Source organism: Ammodytes marinus (assembly GCF_949987685.1).
Source record: "Ammodytes marinus genome assembly, chromosome: 1".
NCBI classification, from domain to species: Eukaryota; Metazoa; Chordata; class Actinopteri; order Uranoscopiformes; family Ammodytidae; genus Ammodytes; species Ammodytes marinus.
This window is the reverse complement of record NC_137230.1, coordinates 16,866,496-16,890,201: the sequence shown is the minus strand read 5'-3', so window position 1 is coordinate 16,890,201 and position 23,706 is coordinate 16,866,496. Positions and strand designations below refer to the sequence as shown.

The 23,706-nt window shown below is 41.2% G+C and overlaps 1 protein-coding gene across 1 annotated transcript in view; it reads right to left on the bottom strand.

Annotated features, from left to right (window-relative positions):
* Positions 1–23,706, bottom strand: part of tcf12 (transcription factor 12) — an 85,469-nt gene that overhangs the window by 23,686 nt on the left and 38,077 nt on the right. Inside the window, exons 6-8 of the mRNA XM_080032549.1 lie at positions 23,628–23,689; positions 19,923–20,055; positions 19,261–19,313 (exon numbers count right to left, since the gene is read on the bottom strand). Coding sequence (XP_079888675.1) covers positions 19,261–19,313; positions 19,923–20,055; positions 23,628–23,689 — 248 coding nt within the window. The remainder of the gene's footprint in view (positions 1–19,260; positions 19,314–19,922; positions 20,056–23,627; positions 23,690–23,706) is intronic.

The following is a 23,706-nucleotide window of genomic DNA, read 5'->3' as shown; positions in this document are numbered from 1 at the left end:
CCAACTCAGAGGAAACGTATGCAAAGCAGGGCTGTACCATTCCGCGCCGTGGTAAGGGGGTGGCTGTAAGAAGGGAGTGGCTCATGTGGTACGTCCCTCTCTTAAGCCTCTGAGTGCTGAGGCAAAGAGGAAAGAGGCTGAAGGAGGAGGGGAGGTGGGTGTAGAAAAAAAGATAAAGGGAAGTGGGTGGGACCGAAAAACAAATGTGTGAGCGGATTTAGGAAGAGAGAGAAAGAGAAAGAGAAAGAGAGAGAGAGAGAGAGAGAAAAAAATTAATTCCAGGCATAAAAAAAGAAAATATTCTGCATGGGAGCACTTACAAACTGGAACTAAAATAAGGATTTTCCATGCAGGATTTTAACATTAATATGTGAAATCAAAAGGCAATACAAAAAGAGGGGCATAAATACGTGCAGTGAGCTTGTTCGCTTCCACACGCTGTAATCCTGAAGTGTGTAATCTTTTTTTGTCTTGGCAATGATTAAATGAGTCTGCTGCAGGCAGTGAGGTAAAATATGGCTTTTGAACACAACCATCCGGCAACACATTTTAACCTGTTCCCTCACACGGCTCGCACACCAATTAGGAATCATATAGTGAGAGAAAGTAAAGGCTCAACATGTAAAGGAAAAGCAAATTAATTAATCAAAATTATGGAGGTGAGGAAATGATGGGGGAAAAAGATGGACTAACAGTCTACTGATGAAATGTGAAATATGAGAGTGTTGGTGTTGTCAGAGCGAGACCTTTGGCTGAGAAGTGCCAGCAAACACAGTTGTAAAGCACGCAACAGCTGCAAAGGGGCCTGGCTCGTGACGTCACAACATGAAAATAATGCTTCATTTCTTAAACCCTAGGGGCCTTAAACAGGAGGGTATAGCACTGGAAGGTAGGGGGGCAACACATCGACAGCCATTTCACCACGGTTAACTGTCACTGCGAGCCACACAGCTCCCCATCACCTTTATCATGTGGGAGGAGGGGAGGAGAGCAAAGGAGAGGAGAAGAAAGGAGAGAGGACAGACACCATATTCCAGTGAGAGCCCTGGTCTGTACAGCCCTGACTGGAGCCCTTTCATGTCTACCACTCCAAGCTTCCTGGACTAAACACAGGCCTGTAGCCTCAATGAGAACATTATTGTTATAGAAAGATGAAAGCTTCCACTTCCCTAAGAAAACTAGGCCCAAATTATGCTTTTTTCCTTTTAGTACTGTTATTATTTATCCAACCCTTTCTTCTCCGGGACTCATCCCAAACACTGGCTCTACATGCGGTTACCGCTTTAAATCTGGCGCCGTTTCAAGTTGATGCTTTAAGGGGAAATGGTAATGATAGAAGTGTTTGAAGGGGTCCAAAACAAGTCCAGACAGACGGCGCAGTGTAGCGAGGAAAATACATGAAAGCAGAGGGGGAAAATGGGCATTCATTTGTTGAAATGATGCACACGTATCATACCAGTGCTGGCTGATACTGGACATTACCATGTTTCTATAAATACTAACTGTGCAGGAGACACAATGTCTGTGTATTTCAAGCATTTGGAAGTTTTTTATTTATCAAACCTTATGAATGAATGTCCATTACGCAAGTCAAAGACTTGATATTATAGAAAATATTCTGTAGTCTGTCAAAGTCTTATTTTAAGAACATTTTAGTAATTTCAATTAATTTAAAGATATTTAAGTGTTGGATTGTTATTAAAAAAACAATTGGGGGACATGACCCTTTAGGCTTACAGGGTCAGACTTTAAAAAACCCTGCTCTGACTCAGCTCCACCCAACTGTTCCCACTGTGCCCTTAAAGGCATCACATTTCTTGGGATTTGTTTGGGTGTTTAAAAAAACCCAGAGCAAATCCACAGGCTGAGGTCACCTCCACCTCGTGCATGGATTTAGGGATGATGTCATCAAACAGGAAGATTGTTTCCTGTAAGAGGCTCTGGCTCTAATTAAAGAGCTCTGAGGAGAGTGAGGGGTGCATGGGGGATTCAGAGCCTTATTATTACTTTTACGTTACATTTAGTTTTTCTCTCTGCAGCATATTTCTTTCTTCCTCCTTTACTTATTAGTGTCAAAAGAGCATATAATAAGTGTTGTTTTCCTCCTTTACTTGTGTCAAAATAAGCACATTTAAGTACCACATTAATCAGCTACCAGCTCATCACTATTTCAGTTTTAACAGTGTTTCCTGTTTTAATTTGTCCCTCGATCACAAACGATATTATGATGACTTGCAATGTGTAATTTGGTTTGATCAGTTAATAGTGTTTTTAGTTAATAGTCGTGCTGTAAAGGAAAATGTACCAGTTTTTGCATCTATTCTGCTAAATGTGAATATTATTTTGATTCAATACTCTAGTTATAAAAATGTGTTGCTTTATCTATTCAGTTATAATTTTTTTAAATATTTGACTAAAACTTATTTTAAAAGCAATATTGATAGACATTTCAAATTAGTTTTTGCAAATTGCTGGGTTTTTGTGATATTTTGATAAGAATACCATTTGATGTGACTTTACTTACTCTCCAGAAAGTATTGTGCTGTGAAGAGACAAATTCGGAATCCTTGAAAATAATAAGGTTTTAAAACACTTACCCAAAACATTGTTCAGATTTTCAATAATCAATGAAAAAGTGCAGGGTCTCTATTGCTTAATATTTTCATTCCAAATACAAGTGCAACTGATGCTGACCCATGTTTGTCATAGGGTTTGATGACAGCATGCCTCTTCCACAACATACCTAATCATCAGAGTTTAATAGAACAAGAAATAAGTGTGGTATGAAGTTATGTCCCCGCATTTAAATGGTATTGAAAGCCGCCACTGCAGAAACCGAACAACCACAAATGTTCATGAGGGACGAACGGAGCAGACTGACCTCTTTCATTCCCCCAAAATCTTTTTCAAGCATCGACCTCCGACAGTAGAGAAATGAGAGAAAACAATGTACAGAGAATCGCAAACCAAGCTAAGCAGCTGGACTCAAAAGTAAAGTAGGGACATTTGTGTCTTTGTGAGAGAGTAAGCAAAGCCCATTGCATTGCACAACATACAGTGGGATCTAAAGGTCCTACCACTAGTCAAGATACTTTTATTTTGCAATTGTGCAGACGTATTTCATATGATCTGTGTTTTTCAGTGTTTCTTTAAACCTTTTGGGGTATTTCAAGGTTACCATGGAAATAATAGATATTTTTAATGTGGTCACAGACTCTTGGACCCGAATGTACATACAACATGAAGATGACATGAACATTGTCATTAAGACAGTGAACTGTATCGTAGAAAAAATGCTCAAGTCACAAATAGTTTTGTGATTTACTTCCTGTGTCACACATCTATGCTACAACACTGTTTCTAGAGAAAGAGATAGAGATGTTGTGACTGTAGAAGAATAATCTACTTACATACAGTTATCGAAGAAGACATCATGAACTTTAATACATCTGAAATCAATATGAACTTGATTGACAACTACCTCAGACTGTGCGTCAGTCAACCACAGCTGTTAACCACAACATGTGTTTTTGCTCATTTAAATGCCTCAGCTCTTATAAGGCAGACCCACGCACAGAGGAAATATATTAAATTGAAGAATAAAGAATATTCTGGGATTTAGGGCATTTGTTTGAAATTGCATCTTAAGCTTAATGACCATTAAAGTTATTTTTAAAAAGGGAGGGAAATTAATTAAATAGATTTACTTAAACAATCAATCTAACCAGCATGCTGCACTTAATTTGTTTTAAATGGTTCTAACCATTCAGCAGAGATTTTATTTCCTAAATGTCATGTATACAAGAAACCAAGGTTTCCTATGTGCATGGGTTTGATTTTGACAAATATATAACCTACAGTTCTGCAGCAGAAACTTGGTTTTGAATCTATCTTTTAAGTTTTTCATGACTTCCATGTAGTGGAAAACAATAGAATAATATATAATGCATTACTAAACAGTGCGTGGTAATCATTAGGCAGCAAAGTTGTACTATTCCTGCACATTACATTTTGCTTTGATGTACATGCATTTATGTTTTCAATCAAGTTTACAAGGCAGCAAGAAGGCTTTGCACAGATTAATATCTGGGCGCAGCGGCCTTCAAACAACGGCTCTTTAAAGTTGCTCTGAAAGTCTGATGGCAGTAAATGAACGTAGCAACTATGTCCATTTCCCAAGCTAGCAAAAAGAGAGGAAAAGAAAACCTGACTCACCACATTTGTTGGACATATGTGCTAAACAATATGCTGGAAAAACTAAAAACCTTGAAATCTAAAAATATTAGTTTCCCTAACAAACAGCTCACTTTGTTTACATTCTTGTGTTCCCACAAACAGATTTGTATGGTTTCACATTGTAGAACAAATGCTGGCAATGCTAATCAGAAGTGTATAAGAGAGATGTGAAGAAGTGAAGGAGAGATGGAAAGTTTAGTGTCAGTGATTCTTCGGTTCTTGCAGGACCAGGACGGTGCCTGCATGAGTGGGTCGCCAGAAATGACACGAGAAAGAGAGACAGGGTGATTCAAGGACAGACCAACTGACTGCACACAACCAAAATCATATCGTCCGGTTGGCTGAATTTCCCTAACACTCTCAATGTTAGCCAACTCTCTCTTGCCTTCTTAGTCACTGATCTTTCTATCCAACAGAAACATTGTTTCAATCGTCATTTATAAAAACTCTAACAACTTATTCTGTCAATTAGACAACGTGACGGCAAGCTCATTCATTCATCAACATCTAAAAAAAGTAAGGGTAGTGAAACAAAAATGTAACCACTGAGCTGATCAATCATGTTATACTCAGGGTTCCAACAGCTTAAAGCATGTTGGGTTGAAGAATTTTAAAGACTTTTTCAATGCTACTCGAAGAGAAATTTAAGAACTATTTTACAGTAACCAAGAGTGAAGAAACACAATGTATATGACTTACTGTTTTGTAACATTAAACATGACTTTTGGTCCATTTAAAAAGTCTGATTATCTTCAAATGTTTAAAAGATATATATGATACTATAAAGCTTAAAATAATAACGTGTCACTTAAATGTCTCAACATTACAATATCAGGTCACGCAATGCTAAATCTGCGTGATTTTAATGTGTAAGGCATTTGTAAATGATTTAAATGCTAACAATTATTTTGAGTTTATAAACGGCATCAGAAAAGAAAACGGGATCAGTGGAAACCCTATATATATTTATAGAAGCACCTGGCATTAGCAAAACAAGGGAAACAAAACTAACTGAGCAGCATGGCCACCCTACTGTTAACATTACTTTGGAACTGCTGTGATCTATCCCTAACACACTTCACATTACACATAACCTCTGACCTGCAGCTGAGTCCTGGAGTTAGGAACCTCAGCAAGGACTTCAGCGATGTTCTAGAGACATACTTTGCAGGTCATCGCAGCCTGGCTTTGATGCTCTCTAAATAACAAACACTCTACCTTAGTAGTGATTGTTGACAGGCTGTGTTCTTGAGCCTGCCAGCAATCTAAAAATCAAGGTTTGCATTAATGCCGTACAGTCACGCAAACTCTACATGAATAATTTACAACAGGCCAGAATGTGAGTAATGACTTTAATCTGCGCATTATTTTCGTACTCTTTGTCCTTTTAACCCCTTGTTCTCCTCGCACATGAAAGAGGGTCGGGCCTGTTCCATTATCTGCAGCCTGTAATGTCAGTGGTAAATTTCACCAACCCAAACAAAGATAAACACAAAGCCCAGAGGTCCCAGAGGTGGCCGCGACTGTTCAGCATCATCCCTGTCAAACCAAGGGTGTCTATCTTATCAGCCATCTGATGAGGTCGTCTCTAGGGGGGCTCAGTAACCAGGGTCAGGTCAGACACTAAAATATACTTTTCTGCCCAACAATTCTAGCACCTGCAAATAATAAACACGGACAGAACTAATAGCTTTTACATTTTACTAACGTTTAATTCACACTTTACAATTTGTAATACACTAAAGTCCAATTCGGTCATGTTTCAACTGCAAATATAACCATCACTGAACAGTACACTGAAGATAAATAACCTATTTATATATAGATGAAAAGCAATGACCACATCTCTGAAGTTTCATAGGCACTATAGTTTGATATGGATACAGTTGTTGACCCTGAAAGCCAAAAGAATGATATACAGGAAGGTGAAAGTTGCTAAGTGCTGCAGAGATGGCTGTTAACTTTCTGTAGGTTTTGCATCACGAGCAAACCTTACACAGCACATGTAGTTATTTGTTTTATTGTTAATATCTGGTTATTCTGACACTGGCATTGGGAGGCAAAATAACACAATGAGCAGCCTTCTCATTCCAATTTTTATTTTTTATTTAACTGATCAACTTTTTTAGATTCGGTTTTCTCTGCATATTTAGATACAATCAAGCACTAGTATATAATGTAAATGTGTAACAAAAGGAAATATATGAATGTATATAGATAACAAATATTGTCCCAAACAATGTTTTGGGAATGTATATATCAAAAGGTTAATTAGCTGGAACGTACAAGTTTACATTTGTGCAAAATGTCTGTTCAAAAATTGAAGAAAAAGCTTTATCCAACAATTTTCACATTTGGTATAATTATTTAGAGGACAAAATAAATACAAATGTACATCTCAAACTTATGCACTCAAATGGTCATTTGTATAACTTAACTTAGCGTTTAAGCCTAAGATGCAAATTAAATGCAGAAATACCAGTATGCAAATATAATGCAAAAATATGCAAAGCTCTGAGACTCTAAGTTGTTAATTTATCAAAAAGAATCACTGATATAAAACTGATGTAAATTTGATAGAAAATGAAAAATATATACAACCCCAGTAATTGTAGTTGTCAGTGGTGTATAAACTGCGAACAAGTATTCTGCTGGCTTACTCTGCTGCTCGAAAACAGTTTGGAAAGTCTGACCTTCTTGCAGGCACAAACACATTACTGGCCTTAATCTTCGCTTACTGTTTCTCTTTCCTAACCTGCCTGTCTTCATCATACTCATAATGACACTGGACTGGGGTGCAAGCAGTGGCGTAAATAATATCGTGGGCCCAGGCGCCGTCAGGGGCCCATGGAGGAAGAAAAAAAAAAGCTGTCAGCTGTATTGTTTTTGTGAATGAAATAGCTTGGGTCGGCTAAAACACTACAACACCACAAACTATACATGTAGGCCTATCTCGCAGTTAAGTTACTGTTTATTCAAACTGAACATTTCCTACAGTGTAACTTCACATTAAAATCATTTAACTGGCAAAACGGCTAAACGTCAAGTAAAAATTTACGTTTATTTGGAAGCACAAACCGGAACATAGCCTCACTACATGCACTACATCCTTCACTGGCAGAGTCTTCCGTTTGTGACTCTGGGGCAGCTCGGTGAAAGAACAGAAAAGAAAGCCTGTCATTTGCAAAAGGCCGCTAACTTGTAACACTGTGCACAAACCGAAAAATGAATTTAAGTTAGTGGCAGCCGGCAGCGCACACAGACGTATAGTGTGAATCAAAACACAGTCTGAAATAAGCCGTGGAGGAACAACTCCCAAAGCATTTAGGCAGCAACCAGTTTCATTTAGCCTTAATACTTAAAGGTGAAGTAAGCGATTTATTTATGTTAATATAAGTGTTAAATCGCTCTTTATTCATACAGTGATCACTTACATAATGTGCGCGTTTCATAAAGCCGATCTCTCAGTCAGCTGCTCTGCATGTAATCGTCAAATAAACTTTTTGTCGGATCCTGAAATTAATATCCAATCACAAGAGAGAACGCTACACACCGACACCCGTCTCACTCATGGTCTCACTGCCAGTGCACGCCAGAGGACAGATGGGTGAATGTTTATGCGCCTACAATGGCGGAGCAGGTAAAAATCCTTCCCAAAATCTGTTTTGATGGTTTTTATCATGTTTTATCACAATTACTTATCTGAGATGATGCTAGATAACTCGCTGTTTGAAGACCGCAGTGCATTAATGTGGTGACGTAGTAGGGACAAGCGACGGGACTGCTAACTGCAGTAACTGACAGGAAGTTAGCTAAAAGAACCATTCCGCTTACAGCACCTTTAATAGGAAATAATCATTTGTCCAATCACCTTGATAGCTGTCAGTCATGATGAGTTGCAATGACGTGACGTGAGTTGCTACCTTTTATATACTATCTATGGTTGTTTCTCCTTTCAGCAGGAAAGAAAAGTAAGTTGACTAGAAAAGGTAGCATCATCATGTTTACCTGTAACGTTAGCCTACATGGTGACAATAGCAGTTCTCTCAAGTGGCTGTGGGTGGGTGTGTGTGTGTGTGTGTGTGTGTGTGTGTGTGTGTGTGTGTGTGTGTGTGTGTGTGTGTGTGTGTGTGTGCGCGTGCGTGCGTGCGTGTGTGTGTGTGTGTGTGCACCTGTGTTTAGGGCGGGGGCACAAAAAAAAAATTTGCATTGGGGCCTATCACCATGATGTTATGCTGCTGGGTGGAGGTGACTCATTGACAATTATAAAAACACTTATTAGAAAATTTGCATGGAAAAATGTATGCATGCACACTTATTTATATGTTTTCATCCTCCCTGTGTTGATGATAAATGTATTTGCGTGTGCTTTGACAACATAAGAATAGATCTAGAATCTAAATTTTGCCCAGAGACTTGTAAGGGCCTGGGGCTGGTCCTGGCTGTTGACTTAAGGCTTTTGTTGCGACCTAGAATTGTAATATATCTAAATTGCACTGAGCTAAAAATGTACATGGGAATAAGATTTAACAAGTTAAATCTATGTTATTTTATAGCTTTATTTTCTTGTTAAAAAGCGGAAGTAGTAGTATGACCTTGTACGTCATCAGGATGCGTTCCTGATTGTGAGGTGTTGAAAAGTTGACCGTGAATAAGACATGCTGTGAAAAAGTCCGGCTGCTTCGTGAAAACCTTTCTAAAAAAAATATATGCAGTCCGGGGAGAATAAAGTTGCCAAAACGAAAGAAGACGGAGTCGTTCTTTAAGGGTGCAACATAATTTTGGTGTTTCCGCCCGGTCTTATAGTTTGTGGAAACGAAGCAAATGGATTGTAAAGGAAACAGACGGACCAACGCAATACCGCGACACACGGACAGCAACAATAGCTGCTAAGCTAGCATACTAACAACCTGAAACAACGTGAACCAAACGAACCAAAGCAGTAGTGAAGGTAAAAGTTTTCTATCATGGCTGAGGCAGAACCAATGTCGCTCGCTTGGGAGAGTGTATTGGCGGAGATAGAAGAAAAGTTATTGACGTTATCTGCACCGAGGCTAAATGACGTCTGTGAAGCACTAAGTGTGATCGTGAAGGAGAGTGACAAAGACTTACCACGTAAGTTGAGGAGACTTATCCTTGAATATTTGGAAAGTGAAGATGTAACGTCCCAAGAAGATGAGGGAATGGCCATATTACTGACGATAAATGACACTATTGACGAGATAAAGGGGAAACGTGACGGCTGTGATGAGCCCCAGGCTAGACAGATAGAGCAACGGCGCGACCTGGTGGACATAGATGGTACTGCACCCAATAGTCCAGATGACGGTAGAGAATGCGATCCTGCTCCAAATGTCACAAAATCAGCCACTGTCTCTGTCAAAAAACCCAGAATTGTCCACCCATTCTTCAGACGAGATTTAAAAATCGTTGGGCAAATAGGAGAACCCAATCAAAAGGACAAATTGGGATATGCCAGCCTGGAAAGACAAATCCGAAGTGCATTACAAAAAGGATATGATGAGGGGGAAGTTGTGGAGGCCGTCATTCTAGCCATTGTCCCGGGAACTATGCTGAAGAGTTACCTGGAAAGCAGGGTTGATTTGACATTACAGGCTCTCAGACAAATATTACGGACGCATTATATCGAAAAGGATGCAACAGAGCTGTATCACACCCTCACTCTTGCGGCCCAGGAGCCAAAGGAAACGCCAATTCAGTTTTTGATGAGGGCAATGGACCTGCGACAACAAATCCTCTTTGCCTCAGAAAGAGTTGAGTCTGGACTGAAGTATAGCTCTGAATTGATTCAAAACCAGTTCCTACAAACGGTAATCACTGGTATCCATGATGACACTATTCGAGCTGACTTAAAGCCATATTTACAAGACTCAAAAGTAAAAGATGAAACTCTTTTGGAAAAAATGACGGCTGCATACACGTTGGAAATGGAAAGAAAGAACAAGTTGTCAGCTGCAGCAAAAGCAAGAACGACAAGAGTTGCAATGGTGAGCAAAGCGAATGATAACACTGAAGAAGAAAGCGACACACAAGAACCAGACAAGTTAAAAAAAAGTGAAAGACAAAAACGTGACACATTGATGGAAAAGGTTGACCAAGGTAACAAAGCGATATGTGAAGCTATCCAAAGCCTTACCACTCACATTGCAAGCCTAAATCAGATGCCCCCACCCCAAACAATGAGAGCGAGTGAACAACCGAATCGGAAATATCAGCTGCAGCCCAGTACCACAAACGCAAGACAATGTCAGCAGTGTCAGGTGTCCAATCCGGAGGGAAGGTGTAATCACTGTTACAAATGTGGCAGCGCAGAACACTGGTCAGCGGGTTGTCGTGCTAAAAAGATCTCAGCCACCACCAATAAGATTGAAATCTCTCCACATCCTGGAGGAGATAAGGATAAAGTGGACCAGTTCACCCTGACAGCACCTCTCTCTGGTAAGCAACAACAAGCCGCTAAGCTGGTAGGGAAGAGATGTCTTGTCCGAGCGTTCCTTGGTGGTGTCGATACAACAGTACTGTGGGACACTGGCTCTCAGGTGTCAATAGTGGGAGACAGCTGGAAAAGAAAATATCTTCCAGATGTTGAAGTGAGACCAGTTGAAGAACTGATGGATGAAAAAGAACTTGATCTTTCAGCAGCAAATGGAACAGCTATCCCCTATGAAGGATGGATGGGAATCGAGTTTACTCTGTCCAAAAACGCTGTGTCTGGAATGAGTGACAAACCAGTACTAGTCCCAATTCTGGTTGCTAGCGGTGACCTTGAACGCCCCATCATTGGATTCAATGTAATCGAAGAGCTGGCAATGGCAAATGACACTTCTGGAGATTGTATTCACCGTGATCACATGGTACAGAGACTATGTTCAGCACTAGCGGTGAGACGCAAAACTGCAAGAGCTGTATTATCTGTTTTAAAAAAACAAAAGGCAGAAAGCAGTCCTCACATAGCCAGACTGGGCAGACTACCAGTTATCATACCGAAAAACAAAACCATGGAAATAAAATGTGGTCATTTGAATAAAAGTGTTCTGAGCGGGTCACATGTGCTGTTGGAGCCAGATCAAGAGGCAACATGGCCCGCAGGACTAACCATCAGAGAACAGTTAATTCAACTGCCCCAAGAGGATGAAGGGAAAATTGTAGTGACTGTTAGAAACACAACGGACAACGACATTACACTGGCTGGACGCACCACACTGGGCTGGCTACACAGTGTTGATGCAATTTATCCGCTGGAAACTGAGTCTATGGAGTGTCAGGAGCCCCAGTTATCGGACAGCGATGTTGCACCTCCATTGAAGCAGCCATGCCAGACGCCGCAGGGTGAGCCCTGGGATCCAGATGTGGACGTGAGTCACCTATCAGAGGAACAAAGACAGCAGGTAAAGCAAATGCTGAGGGAGGAGTGTGACATATTTGCAAAGGATGATTGGGACACAGGGTGCATAAAAGATTTACAGATGGACATTCTGCTAACAGATAATCGCCCAGTACAAAAAACCTACAATGCAATCCCTCGTCACCTCTACCAAGAAGTCAAAGCACACATACAGGACTTACTACACCGAGGCTGGATCCAGAAGTCCTGCTCTTCATATTCCTCACCTGTGGTTTGCGTCCGGAAAAAGGATGGGAGTCTTCGCTTGTGCATAGACTACAGGCTTTTGAATGGGAAGACAATACCTGACCGGCATCCAATCCCGAGAATACAGGAGATCCTGGAAAACCTGGGAGGCAACTCCTGGTTCACAGTGCTGGACCAGGGGAAGGCCTATCATCAGGGCTTCATGAGTGAGAAAAGCAGACCCTGTACGGCATTCATAACACCATGGGGACTTTACGAATGGTCTAGGATCCCATTTGGCCTCACCAATGCGCCAGCGGCTTTTCAGCGCTACATGGAGGGATGCCTAGGGGACCTAAGAGATGAGATTTGTGTCCCATACCTGGACGATGTGCTTGTTTTCAGCCGCAGCTTCGAGCAACACCTCCAACACGTGAGGCAGGTATTGCAGCGACAAAGGGAGAGTGGAATAAAGTTGAGGGCAAAGAAATGTGACTTTTTCAAACGAGAGGTGTGTTATGTGGGTCGAGTGATCTCTGAAGAGGGCTACAAAATGAATCCTAGAGAGGTGGAAGCAGTACAAGCTCTGAGACATGAGACGCCAACTACTGTACGAGAGGTGAGAAAGCTGATGGGTTTCCTCAGTTACTACCGGTCGTACATACCAGACTTCTCTAGGACAGCCAAGCCTCTCTATGAGCTTCTAGCCAAGCCAAAGACTGGACAAAAGAACACTCAAAAGAAAAAGGGGTCTAGTCGCCAAGCTGCTCAATTACCACCATCTCACCCAATTCTGTGGACAGAAACCCATCAAGAGATACTGAGTAAGTTGATACATCAGCTGACAAACCCACCTGTTATGGCCTACCCAGACTTGGAAAAACCCTTTATCTTGCATACAGATGCTTCAGAAGAGGGCCTGGGTGCTGTTGTATACCAGCGACAAGATGGAGCGCTCAGAGTGATCGCATATGGATCCAGGACACTGACAGCCGCCGAAAAGAACTACAAGTTACACTCTGGCAAATTGGAATTCCTGGCGCTGAAATGGGCAGTAACAGAGCGCTTTCGTGACTATTTGTTTCATGCACCTCATTTTACTGTGTACAGTGACAATAACCCACTGACGTATGTCACCAAGTCAGCAAAACTCAATGCCACAGGACACCGCTGGGTGGCAGAGCTAGCGGATTACCGGTTCACCCTCAAGTACAGGCCTGGATCATCAAATGGAGATGCAGATTTCCTCTCCCGGCGACCAAAGCCCATGGAAGAAATTATGCAGGAATGCACAGAGGAGTTTCAAGAGGAAGCTATGGAGGCCATCGGAAAAGCTCTGAAGGGGGAGAGAACAGGAGAAATGAATTGGATCTCTTCTGTCACCTGTAATATAGATGCATTACCAGAAGAGACCATTGTTCCAGAGTCCATTCAGCCTGTTGCAGTAGAAGACATCAGAGCTGCCCAAAACACAGACCCAACCATCAGCAGAATCCTTGCACTGAAAAAAACACATGCATTCCTAAAACATAAACACAAGCTAGCAGAGAATGAAAATGTCAGACAGCTCATCAGAGAGTGGCCCCGTTTGAAGATCGACGACGAGGGGATCCTCAGGAGGGAGACGGCATCCAGAACACAGCTGGTGGTTCCTGAGTCCTTAAAGCCCCTCATCTACAAACACCTCCACGAGGAAATGGGACACTTAGGTGGAGATCGGATGGTTGCTCTCGCTAGGGAACGCTTTTTCTGGCCTAAGATGAGACAGGAAGCAGAGCACTATATTTCTCATGTGTGCCAATGTGTAAAAAGGAAAAAACCAAACAGGATAACTAGGACGCCACTCCAAAACATTGAGACCTCTGCACCTTTTGAAATGATTTCAATCGACTATGTACACTTGGAGAAGAGCAGTGGAGGTGAAGAATATATACTCGTTGTTGTGGACCATTTCACGAAATATGCACAGGCATATGCAACCAAGGACAAGTCTGGGAAGACAGCAGCCAGAAAACTCTATGATGATTATATCATGCGCTTCGGCTTCCCATCTCGGGTCCACCACGACCAAGGGAAAGAGTTTGAGAATAACCTCTTTCACAAACTCCAAGGTTACTGTGGCATTCGTCATTCCCGCACAAGCCCATACCATCCACAGGGCAACCCTGCAGAACGCTTTAACAGGACTCTGCTGGGAATGTTGCGCACATTAGAGGAGACCCAGAAATCCAAGTGGAAAGAGCATTTGAATAAAGTAGTCCACGCCTACAACTCGACAGTGCATGAAGCGACAGGGTTCTCTCCGTTTTTCCTCCTATTTGGGCGTGAGCCATGTCTGCCAATCGATATATTGTTCCCAAGGAGGACAGAAGAGGGAAACAGGTCACACGCTGACTACGCAGATAAATGGAGAGAAGCTATGCATGAAGCATATGTTATTGCAATGCAAAACATGAAAAAGTGTGCAAAAAGAGGACAGAGAAACTACAATCAGCGTGCATGGAGCTCCACTCTCAAGACAGGTGATCATGTTCTGGTGAGAAACTTAACGCCGAGAGGGGGGCCAGGAAAGCTGCGTAGCTACTGGGAGGATACGGTCCATGTGGTCAGTGGGAGGAAAGGCCCTGACAGCCCTGTATATTCAGTTGAGCCACTACAAGGAACAGGGAGAAAACGAGTGTTGCATCGTAACCTGCTCCTGCCGTGTCCCTACCTGGTTGAAGAGCGAAAGGTCAGTGACCCCAACCCAAGAGAGAAGGAGAACAAAGAAAAACACAGGGTAAAGAAAAATCAGAAAGTCAAATATGATCGTAACCTGACAGATACAGACAGCTCTGATGAAGAGGAATATCATGTTTGGACTGAAGCAAGACAAGAAGAATTTCCCTTTAATGCAGAGGCACAGGAATTCTGCCCTCAAAGAGAGACACAGCAAGAGAGAGCCGAGGAGCTGCTCATACCTGAGGTGAACCTTGAAGAGGAGCAAGTACAGGATGAAAACCCGATGGAAGAACAGGCAGAAGCATCTTCTACTGGATCTGAGGACGAACAGGTGGATGTGGAAACAGGGACTGAAAGACCGATGAGAGCCAGACAGCCCAGGCGTATCTACACGTACGACCAGCTAGGTCAACCGACCTTTCAACTGCTGAAAACCTGCACTGTTGGCGCCACAACATCTCCCAGAACCAACCATGCCATCTCTTCTAGATCATCCATGTATCCTTGTAATGAGTAGATAAAAATGAGGCAGAGACACTAAGTTTATTTGACAAGTTATAATTGTGGCCTACTATAACCAATGCTACAGTTCATGGTGAAGTAATGTGACTACCTGTATTACAAGTAATAGAGAAACAGGCAATCTGTACATTTTCTTTGAGTTAGAATAAGTACAGTGAAGGGTAACTATCTGAGTAAATGGGTTTATATCGAGTTAAAGCAACATGTGGCTCACACGATAATGAGAAAAGGAATTGTGTGTACACTTGTTTGGATAGACTAGCTGAATGCGTGGCATTGAAATATGTTAAAACATAATATTGTGTGTATATGGTAATTTCCTTGTCCCTAAGTGAAGATTGGGCACCCACCAATACTTCTATGGACTATTCACACTTCAATACTGTTGGACTTTGGACACTGAGTCGAGTATTTTTGCCATGGCTGTTGAAGAGATGAGAACTGAGACACTAAAGAGAGATAGTACTACCTAACCCTGTTATATGTAATAATGTGTGTTACAATTTACCCGTCACCAAGAGTTTGATTGTTGATACATGTTTAGTATCATTGTTTGAAAAGGAAATGTAAGGCAACATTTTTTTCAGTGGGGGAGGGTGTTGCGACCTAGAATTGTAATATATCTAAATTGCACTGAGCTAAAAATGTACATGGGAATAAGATTTAACAAGTTAAATCTATGTTATTTTATAGCTTTATTTTCTTGTTAAAAAGCGGAAGTAGTAGTATGACCTTGTACGTCATCAGGATGCGTTCCTGATTGTGAGGTGTTGAAAAGTTGACCGTGAATAAGACATGCTGTGAAAAAGTCCGGCTGCTTCGTGAAAACCTTTCTAAAAAAAATATATGCAGTCCGGGGAGAATAAAGTTGCCAAAACGAAAGAAGACGGAGTCGTTCTTTAAGGGTGCAACACTTTACTGATGCATTTCATCCATAGTGTATTCACCAAGCTCTATTACTGTGTGCCGGCTGGGTGTGGTTCATAGGAAGAAACACAAAAGAGCCGCTTCCTCAGCAACAGGAACATTAGGTTACTGCTGTAGTGCCATTTTATGATCTCTTGTGTCTGAGCTGTTATAGACAGATGCATGGAGGGAGACAAAATCTATGTGTTTGAAAGTCATCCACCAGACGGCAGGGCAAGGAACATTTCTAGGTCTTAAGAATCAGAGCCTGGAGGAAACGTTCCTTTCTTACAGCTCAGTACAGTACAAACCTCTCAGAAACAAGGGGATTCTGTCTGAGTGATGTGTCAAAAGCAAATGTCAATCTATCCACACTCAGGGTTCTCCCTTTGCAAATTTCAGCCCACCACTTTCTTTCTCTAATTCCTGCAGCCATATCGTTACCAAAGCCAGGGAGTGAGTGTCACATCAAGCCGCAGTGCCTCTAACAAGAGTTTCAAGGGGAGGGGGGGGCACTATTTACACAAACAAACTGACATGCACACACACACACAACATGCCCTTGCAGCTTTCCATAAATATCTCCCACAAGATGTAACATTCCCCCCACAAGCCAGAGAACCCTCTCTCTTTCCCTCTCCCGTCAGACAGGTGCCCATGCAGCTGCCCATCAGCATCCCTTTAGCCTAGTAGCAGCCTGTCTGTCCAATGACAACATGCTCTGTCCATTGCTCTCAGCACTCAGTTTATACAGTCAAATAATGCAGCTAGCTTATCAGAGCAAAGGTGTCTACTGTAACATCAATACAAGGGAAATCTTTCATGCATGAGCACTTTATAGAGGTTTATCTTTTAATGCAAAATTGTAAGCAAGGATTTTTTTAATTGTTCCACGCCAAAGCTCATAACAGACTATGCTGAACTTTCCTGAATTATATAAGGATAACAACTGTTAGGCATATGCATCACACAGTTACAATCACATCGTTAGTATCCCATGTCTGCGAGCATACATCCAGCGGACCACAGAGGGAAGTTTGTGTGTGTGGCTGAGGGACGAGGGTTTCTGTATATAAGACAAAAAAAGAAGAAACATTTAAATGTTTGCAATCACCAGCTGGCCTGTCTCGATAGCCTTCACATCCCGGTGCTCTGCAGTGTCAAAACCTAAATGTACAGAGGATGTGCTCCCGTAAATATTTTGATTCGGCTCCATCGTGAAGTGTACACATACACACCATGCTTGGGCTTGTGACTTACATCGCCTATGTGATTTAAAACTCCGAATTGTATTTTTAGAGTGAGGAACAAGAGTACAAGCTAAAGGGAAAAGGAGGATTTGAGAGAAAAAATAAATAAATAAGAAAATTCCCAGCAGTAGACATAATGATAGGAAGCGTTGTGTTCTATTCAAGTCTCTGGTGAGGCTCTCAAGCTTGCTTACACAAGCAAAAGCTTTCACTGGCATCTGCAGCTGCATTCATGCTTTACAGGTATGCTGCAGGCACTTCATACAGCTGCCTATGGCAAAGTAGCTCTGGCTCCAGGTGCGCCTTCCCCCCGACACTTCTTCAACACCACCCTCGCTACTGCCAGTGTCACTGTCAGAGACGCAAACATAGGTCATGACTGATCAATCAGATGACAGCGATCACACTGTGAAACAGTCACCATACACATTTTAAGGGCCACAAAAGCTCTTTTCACCATCCGGGGTTAATGCCACCAGAGCTCACCTATGTTTCCTATTAGTCCGATTAATACCTACATCCTAACACCTCCTGAAAGCTGCCAGACAACCTCCCACTCAAACATTTTCCACATATGCCACCTATCGAAAAATGGCTTTGTGTTTTCCTGTCTCTGTCAGCAGGTTAGAAGAGACCTATAGCCCTTTATTCAACAGTAGCATCTTAATTCTCTCAAATGGGATCAAAGTCTAACGGGGATAATTCCTCCAAGCTGCAGGCTTTATCTTCTGAGAAGCGCTGAGTGACAAAAAGAAGCTGTATTTTATCCCGTGCTCTGTCCCTGTTTTTCCCCGTCTTGCATTGTACTGCTTGATTATACTCTTATGAGTCACATAACCGCACCTGCGCTCATGTGTTAAGTACTGACAAATAAAAGCCTGGCGTCCATTTACACAACAAAAGAGATGTAACCCGCGAGCATCTGACAAGACCTCAAATATATCACTTACTTAAGAAGAAGGCAGCACACGTTCCCGCTGCTGCCAGACACTCCATCTCTCCCTCACGCTCTGACAAACTTCTTTTCAAATACAAATCCAGAAATAAAACACATGTCAGCCTTTTATGTTCAGAGGCCTGCTCCATATTCGATTTGAGAAACACAGCAGCAGAGGTGAAGATTATCAAAGCTCTGAAAGGCAAATCCAGTCTCAGACTCATATTCGTACTTTCATTGTTTAAGTTAAAAAAAAAGGGTGGGATTTTGTCAAACCAGTTGCTTCTCATTAAAAGTTAAGAAATTATATTAATTTAACGCAAGGCTTAATAAAAACCAATCCACCAGGGTTTTAACAATGAACATCTGACTTGCTGATTTATGCATATTAATGAACTTCAACACCCCCTGTCTAAGCGAATGCAAGCTGAGCTCCACACTCCTCTGCATCCTAATGCTTTTTGCTCCACCGGGATCATTACCAATAGAAATGTCAGATATTCTGTGCTATTAATCTCTGTCTGTCCTCCTGTTCGGCTACGTAATGACTAATTAAACATCAAAAAAGCAGAGCCGGGAATCCGCTCTGCCTCTCTTTCTCCCAGGAGAGGCTGTGAGGAGGCTACACTGTGACAGGGCAGCACTGGAAATCAATCAACTCGAGGTGCACATGTGCACGCACACGCACGCACGCACGCACGCACGCACACACACACACACACACACACACACACATTTATGCATGTACACACACACACACACACACACACACATACAACTACAGGAAATGTAAATAAAGACATGCCCTACAGAGACATTTACATACTCATAGAAAAAATCATGCATGTAAACAACAAACACTGAAAGTCAGAGCATTGTAAATGAACAGCCATCGTTTGTGTCACTGCTTAGCAAGGCCCACAAAAGAAACTGAATTCCCAGTACTGATGTCAAGTGATGTGGCAGTGAAGTCAAGAGTGCTTTTTGTGTGTTGAGAGGGAGGGCGTGTGTGAGTGGCATAGATGTATGTGTGTGTCTGCTTAAGTAAGCTCACTGTGAAATCTATTTATATGAGAGGTAGATGATCTTCCACTCACAGATGAAGGCAGGCCAGGAGGGACCTTGCGAACCTTTTTTGTTTGTACAGGATCTGTGGAGAGATGAAAGCACATCTTTTCAGTCACAGGCAAAAAGATAAAAGAAGCAATGATAGATGTTGTAAACAACTCCTCAACAAAATCTGCTTTGTGGTATTGTCCTGTTTAAAGTATTATCTGTGATTATATTACAATTTTAGATTATCTCACATTACATTTTCATTTTGTATTTGAGTGCATAAATATATCTTTATTTACTAACTTTAACCTAATTGCACATCAGTTTTAACGGTTTTCCAATGCATTTGCACAGTGCTAATGGCGCAGAGCTACATTTCAAGCCCAAACTGGGGTGTGTTGATATTGGTAAAATCATGTGTTGACAATGGACTAAAGCAGTGGACTAAATAAGACTACTGTACAAACAGTTTAGGCTCAGATTTGGTGCAATCTTTACTGAACATCTCTGTCAGTTGTGAATGAGTGAAAAACAAACAAAAAAAATGTAAAAGACTACTGTAAAGTGAAACTGTGTCACCAAAAGGAAGTATTCATGTTATGGTTATTTTAAATATTGCATGAGATACAGTTGTCCCTGAAAACAATGTTTTTAAAGATTCATTTTAGGGGATTTTTCTTATAATTACTGAAATGCCACCAACCGGTTGGCGGAGGATCTTGTTGAGGACGTCTTCTAGGATTGGCTGCAGTGAAGGATAATAATGGCGCAGCTGACTTTCCTGACGTAGTCACCGGACTAGGACTCGCCAATCCAATGTCGGGTCTCACAGAAGACTGAAAGAGAGAACAAACCATGCGGCAAATGCTTAAAGGTGAAGTAAGCGATATATTTATGTTAATATGCGTGTTCAATCGCTCTATATTTATACAGTGATCACGTATATAGTGTGCACGTTTCATAACTCCGATCTCTCAGTCACCTGCTCTGCAAGTAATCGGCAAATACACTTTTCTGGGATCCCACAACTGATATCCAATCAGAAGAGAGAACGCTACAAACCGGCACGTCTCACTGCCGGTGAACGCGCAGAGCGACAGATGGGTGAATGTTTATGCGCCTACAATGGAGGAGCAGGTAAAAATCCTTCACAATGTCTGTTTTGATGGTTTTTATCATGTTTTATCGCACTTGCAGGTCTGAAATGACGCTAGATAACTCGCTGCTTGAAGACCACAGTGCATTAATGTGGTGACATAGGGACGAGGGAGGGGACTGCTAACTGCAGTCACTGACAGGAAGTTAGCTAAAATATTCATTTCGCTTACAGCACCTTTAAAACAAAAGGATAATATCAGCTTTCCTTTTCAGTGCATTGTTTGCTTTCTTTGTTTTTCATAAAAAAATATCTCATAGTCACCTTGTAATTTCAAGCCCCATCAACTATATTTTTCTAAATTTTGTATTTATATTTAAGTTAACTCATGAGCAGTGGTGATGGTGGTGAATTTCGGAAAGACTGGAAAGATGCAGCGCCCCCTTGAGATCATTTAAAATAAATCAGGAAATCGATAAAGGGCTGTAAATTATATTATCCCAACAAGGAAAATATATGTTAGTAATTGTTTTGTATTACAATAAAATATTTTATCCTCCTATCCTTACTTGTGACTGTGTGAACACTTCTTAATTTGCTTTATTCAATATAATTGAATGTAGGGGAGAACGGGGTAAGTAGGCACACTTTTTACTCCAGTGAGCAGGGCCGCCTTAATGCACGGGCTTACCTGGGCTGAAGCCCCAGGGCCTACGAAGATCAGGGGCCTCTCAAAAAAAAATAATAATAATAATCTCAATATAGGCCCCTAATCTAAGAAGGCCCCGAACATTGTCATTTAAAACAATAGATTATTGACTGGCTCATGATAGGCCCCTAATCTTCGTGGGGGGGGGGGGGGGGGGGGGGGGGAGGGGGGAGCGTACGAAACCTCTCAGCCCCAGGGCCTAGTGGCAGGTAAAGGCAGCCCTGCTAGTGAGAATTGCTTGTCACCTAAACATCTTTCAATAGTCATTCCTACATTAAATTGAAGCTTAAGGTGTTGGCTTGAAATGTGTACCTCTCTCTTTTTCTATCTTATTGTAATAAAGAAGAAATTAATCATCAAAGACACCCTTACACATTGTGACAACCAACCCCATCAAGGGGTCGGTTGTCAAACACTATGGGGTTGTTTGTCACAATGTTATCTTAATGGGAATAATCTTAAAAAGAAGGCAAGAAAGTAGAACTAAATTTGAAAGTTTAATTGCAAAGTTTAACAAATAGGCCTACATAACTTACTGTAGCCTTGGCAGCTGGTCTAGTTTGGGATACACTGGGTTGTTTTGATTTTGTTGCCCTTTTTTCTTTTGCATGCTAGCTGCCTTTTCCTGCTCTATTATTTCCTTCTCTGGGGTGTCAGTGAGGATACAGCTTGACAATTTCTTTCGTTATTGGGTTCCTTTTCTGGCTGCAGCTTTGAGATAACATGTGACAACCAACCCCCCAAAAAATATGACGACCAACCCCAACTTGAATTTGTTGCTAGCATCAAGGCCAACAACCATCTGACAACAAATTAGCTTGCTAACCACAATCTAAACTATAGTTTACCCTTCACACTTTGTATGGGTAACAAGTGTTTTGTTAGAAACCCATTGTGTAAAAGCCTAGAAGAAAAATACTGAGGAGCTAAATATTTTCAATTTGACATGAAAAACACAAACAGTCGTCTCACCTCAAATTCAGCAGTCTAACTCCAAGGAAGACTATGTAGGTGACCTCTGATCCCAATTCTGGATATTTACATACCAAAATTTCACAGACAGCGCCTTCTGGTTCCGAGATATAACGATTGTGACAACCAACCCGTGTGACAAATTACCCCGTTCTCCCCTACCCAATATTCAATTTGTGAGGGCTTTTGCAACTCAATTAAAGAAGGGAGCAGGCAGTAAGGGAAGAATCAGAAAAACAAAACTGCTTTGCATCTTGAGTTTGTACTTAAGTCCATATTATATGCAGAGTTTAGTGGGAGACTTTGTGACGCAGCTATTCAAGTATTTATATTTGAAATGTTAACAAAATCATGTGCAGATTATGTGAAGTGCTGAAGGAGGCACTGAGTGAAAGTCTGAATTACAACCATAGCGGGGCTCTACACCAAGCCTCATAAATCATATGTTTGTCGGGCAATTTTGGGTTAATAATGTGCAGTACTTGCCGCATACCTATCAAGTAGATCATGAGATCAGTTGCCTCATTCAATTATTTATCTTAACCAATTGAAAAAACACATTCTGGAAGGAAATATATAGGACAGGGGATAAATCGAGTTTTATTTGGGAATAATATGATTAAAATACTCAAAATGTATAACGGTGTGCTTTGTAACTACGTATTCCAGTGATTACAATTTACTTTCATAATGTTGTTATGGTAATTCCCACCATTCATTCTTGCCATATAATCTGTGGAAAGACATTTATTTTTTAGTCTTCCTGTCCATTAATCTCAGATCTGTGCAGCTGCAGATCTGCACACATTCCTTAACTCATACTCAAAATGTCTTAAATAGCATCCCCTATGAAAAAGCTTATATCATTCTGTATGTATTATGTTCACTGTATCTGATCAATAGTACCTGATCCCGTAATGATAGAGAGACCAAACATTTTGTCACAACTAGAAATTAAGACATTTACACCAGAAGGGATTTTTAAGTGACAGGCTCTTCTGTTGGCTTTATGAAAGGCTCTGACAGATTCCCAGTCGGATGCAATTTAAGGTTTAAACTCTTGTAATTTCCTTGGAACTGAGTTCTTGGGGCATCTTGAACCCCAGGTGACATCTTTGTTATCCTAAAAAAATAATAAGATCTTGAAATGTATTCTTAAATCAACAGGTAGCCAATGAAAGGTAGTTATTTTATAGTTATGTTGATGTAGCCAGTTGATGAAGTTACAGTGAACGGAGCTCTATTTTAGACAGGAAAAGAGGGATTTACAATAATCCAACCATGATTAAATCAAGGCATGGATTCCCTTTTGGGGATCACTGGAAGAGAGGAAAGGCCTAGCACTATTTAAAATATGTAGAAAACCTGAATTATCAACCATTCTTACCTGAGAGTCAAAACTGGGCATGCGTGTGTGCAGTAATGAATGAATGGATGTGTTTCACCATTGTTATGGATTTTGCTTGGATAAGATTTAGTCCCACAATTTAGAAAATGTTTGCTTTTATTTGTTTCCAAGTCAACCAGTGTCATTGATATTGGGGAGTCTCAAACTTGATTTATGGTTTTAAAATTGCACTTGACAGAACTTTATGAGAAATATGAACTTGACATAAGTGAATGAATCTCACCTGGCATCCAGACGCTTCAGGATCCCTCCCATAGCCAAGAAACGAAGCCCTCTCTGATTTACCTGTAAAAGCACAGTAA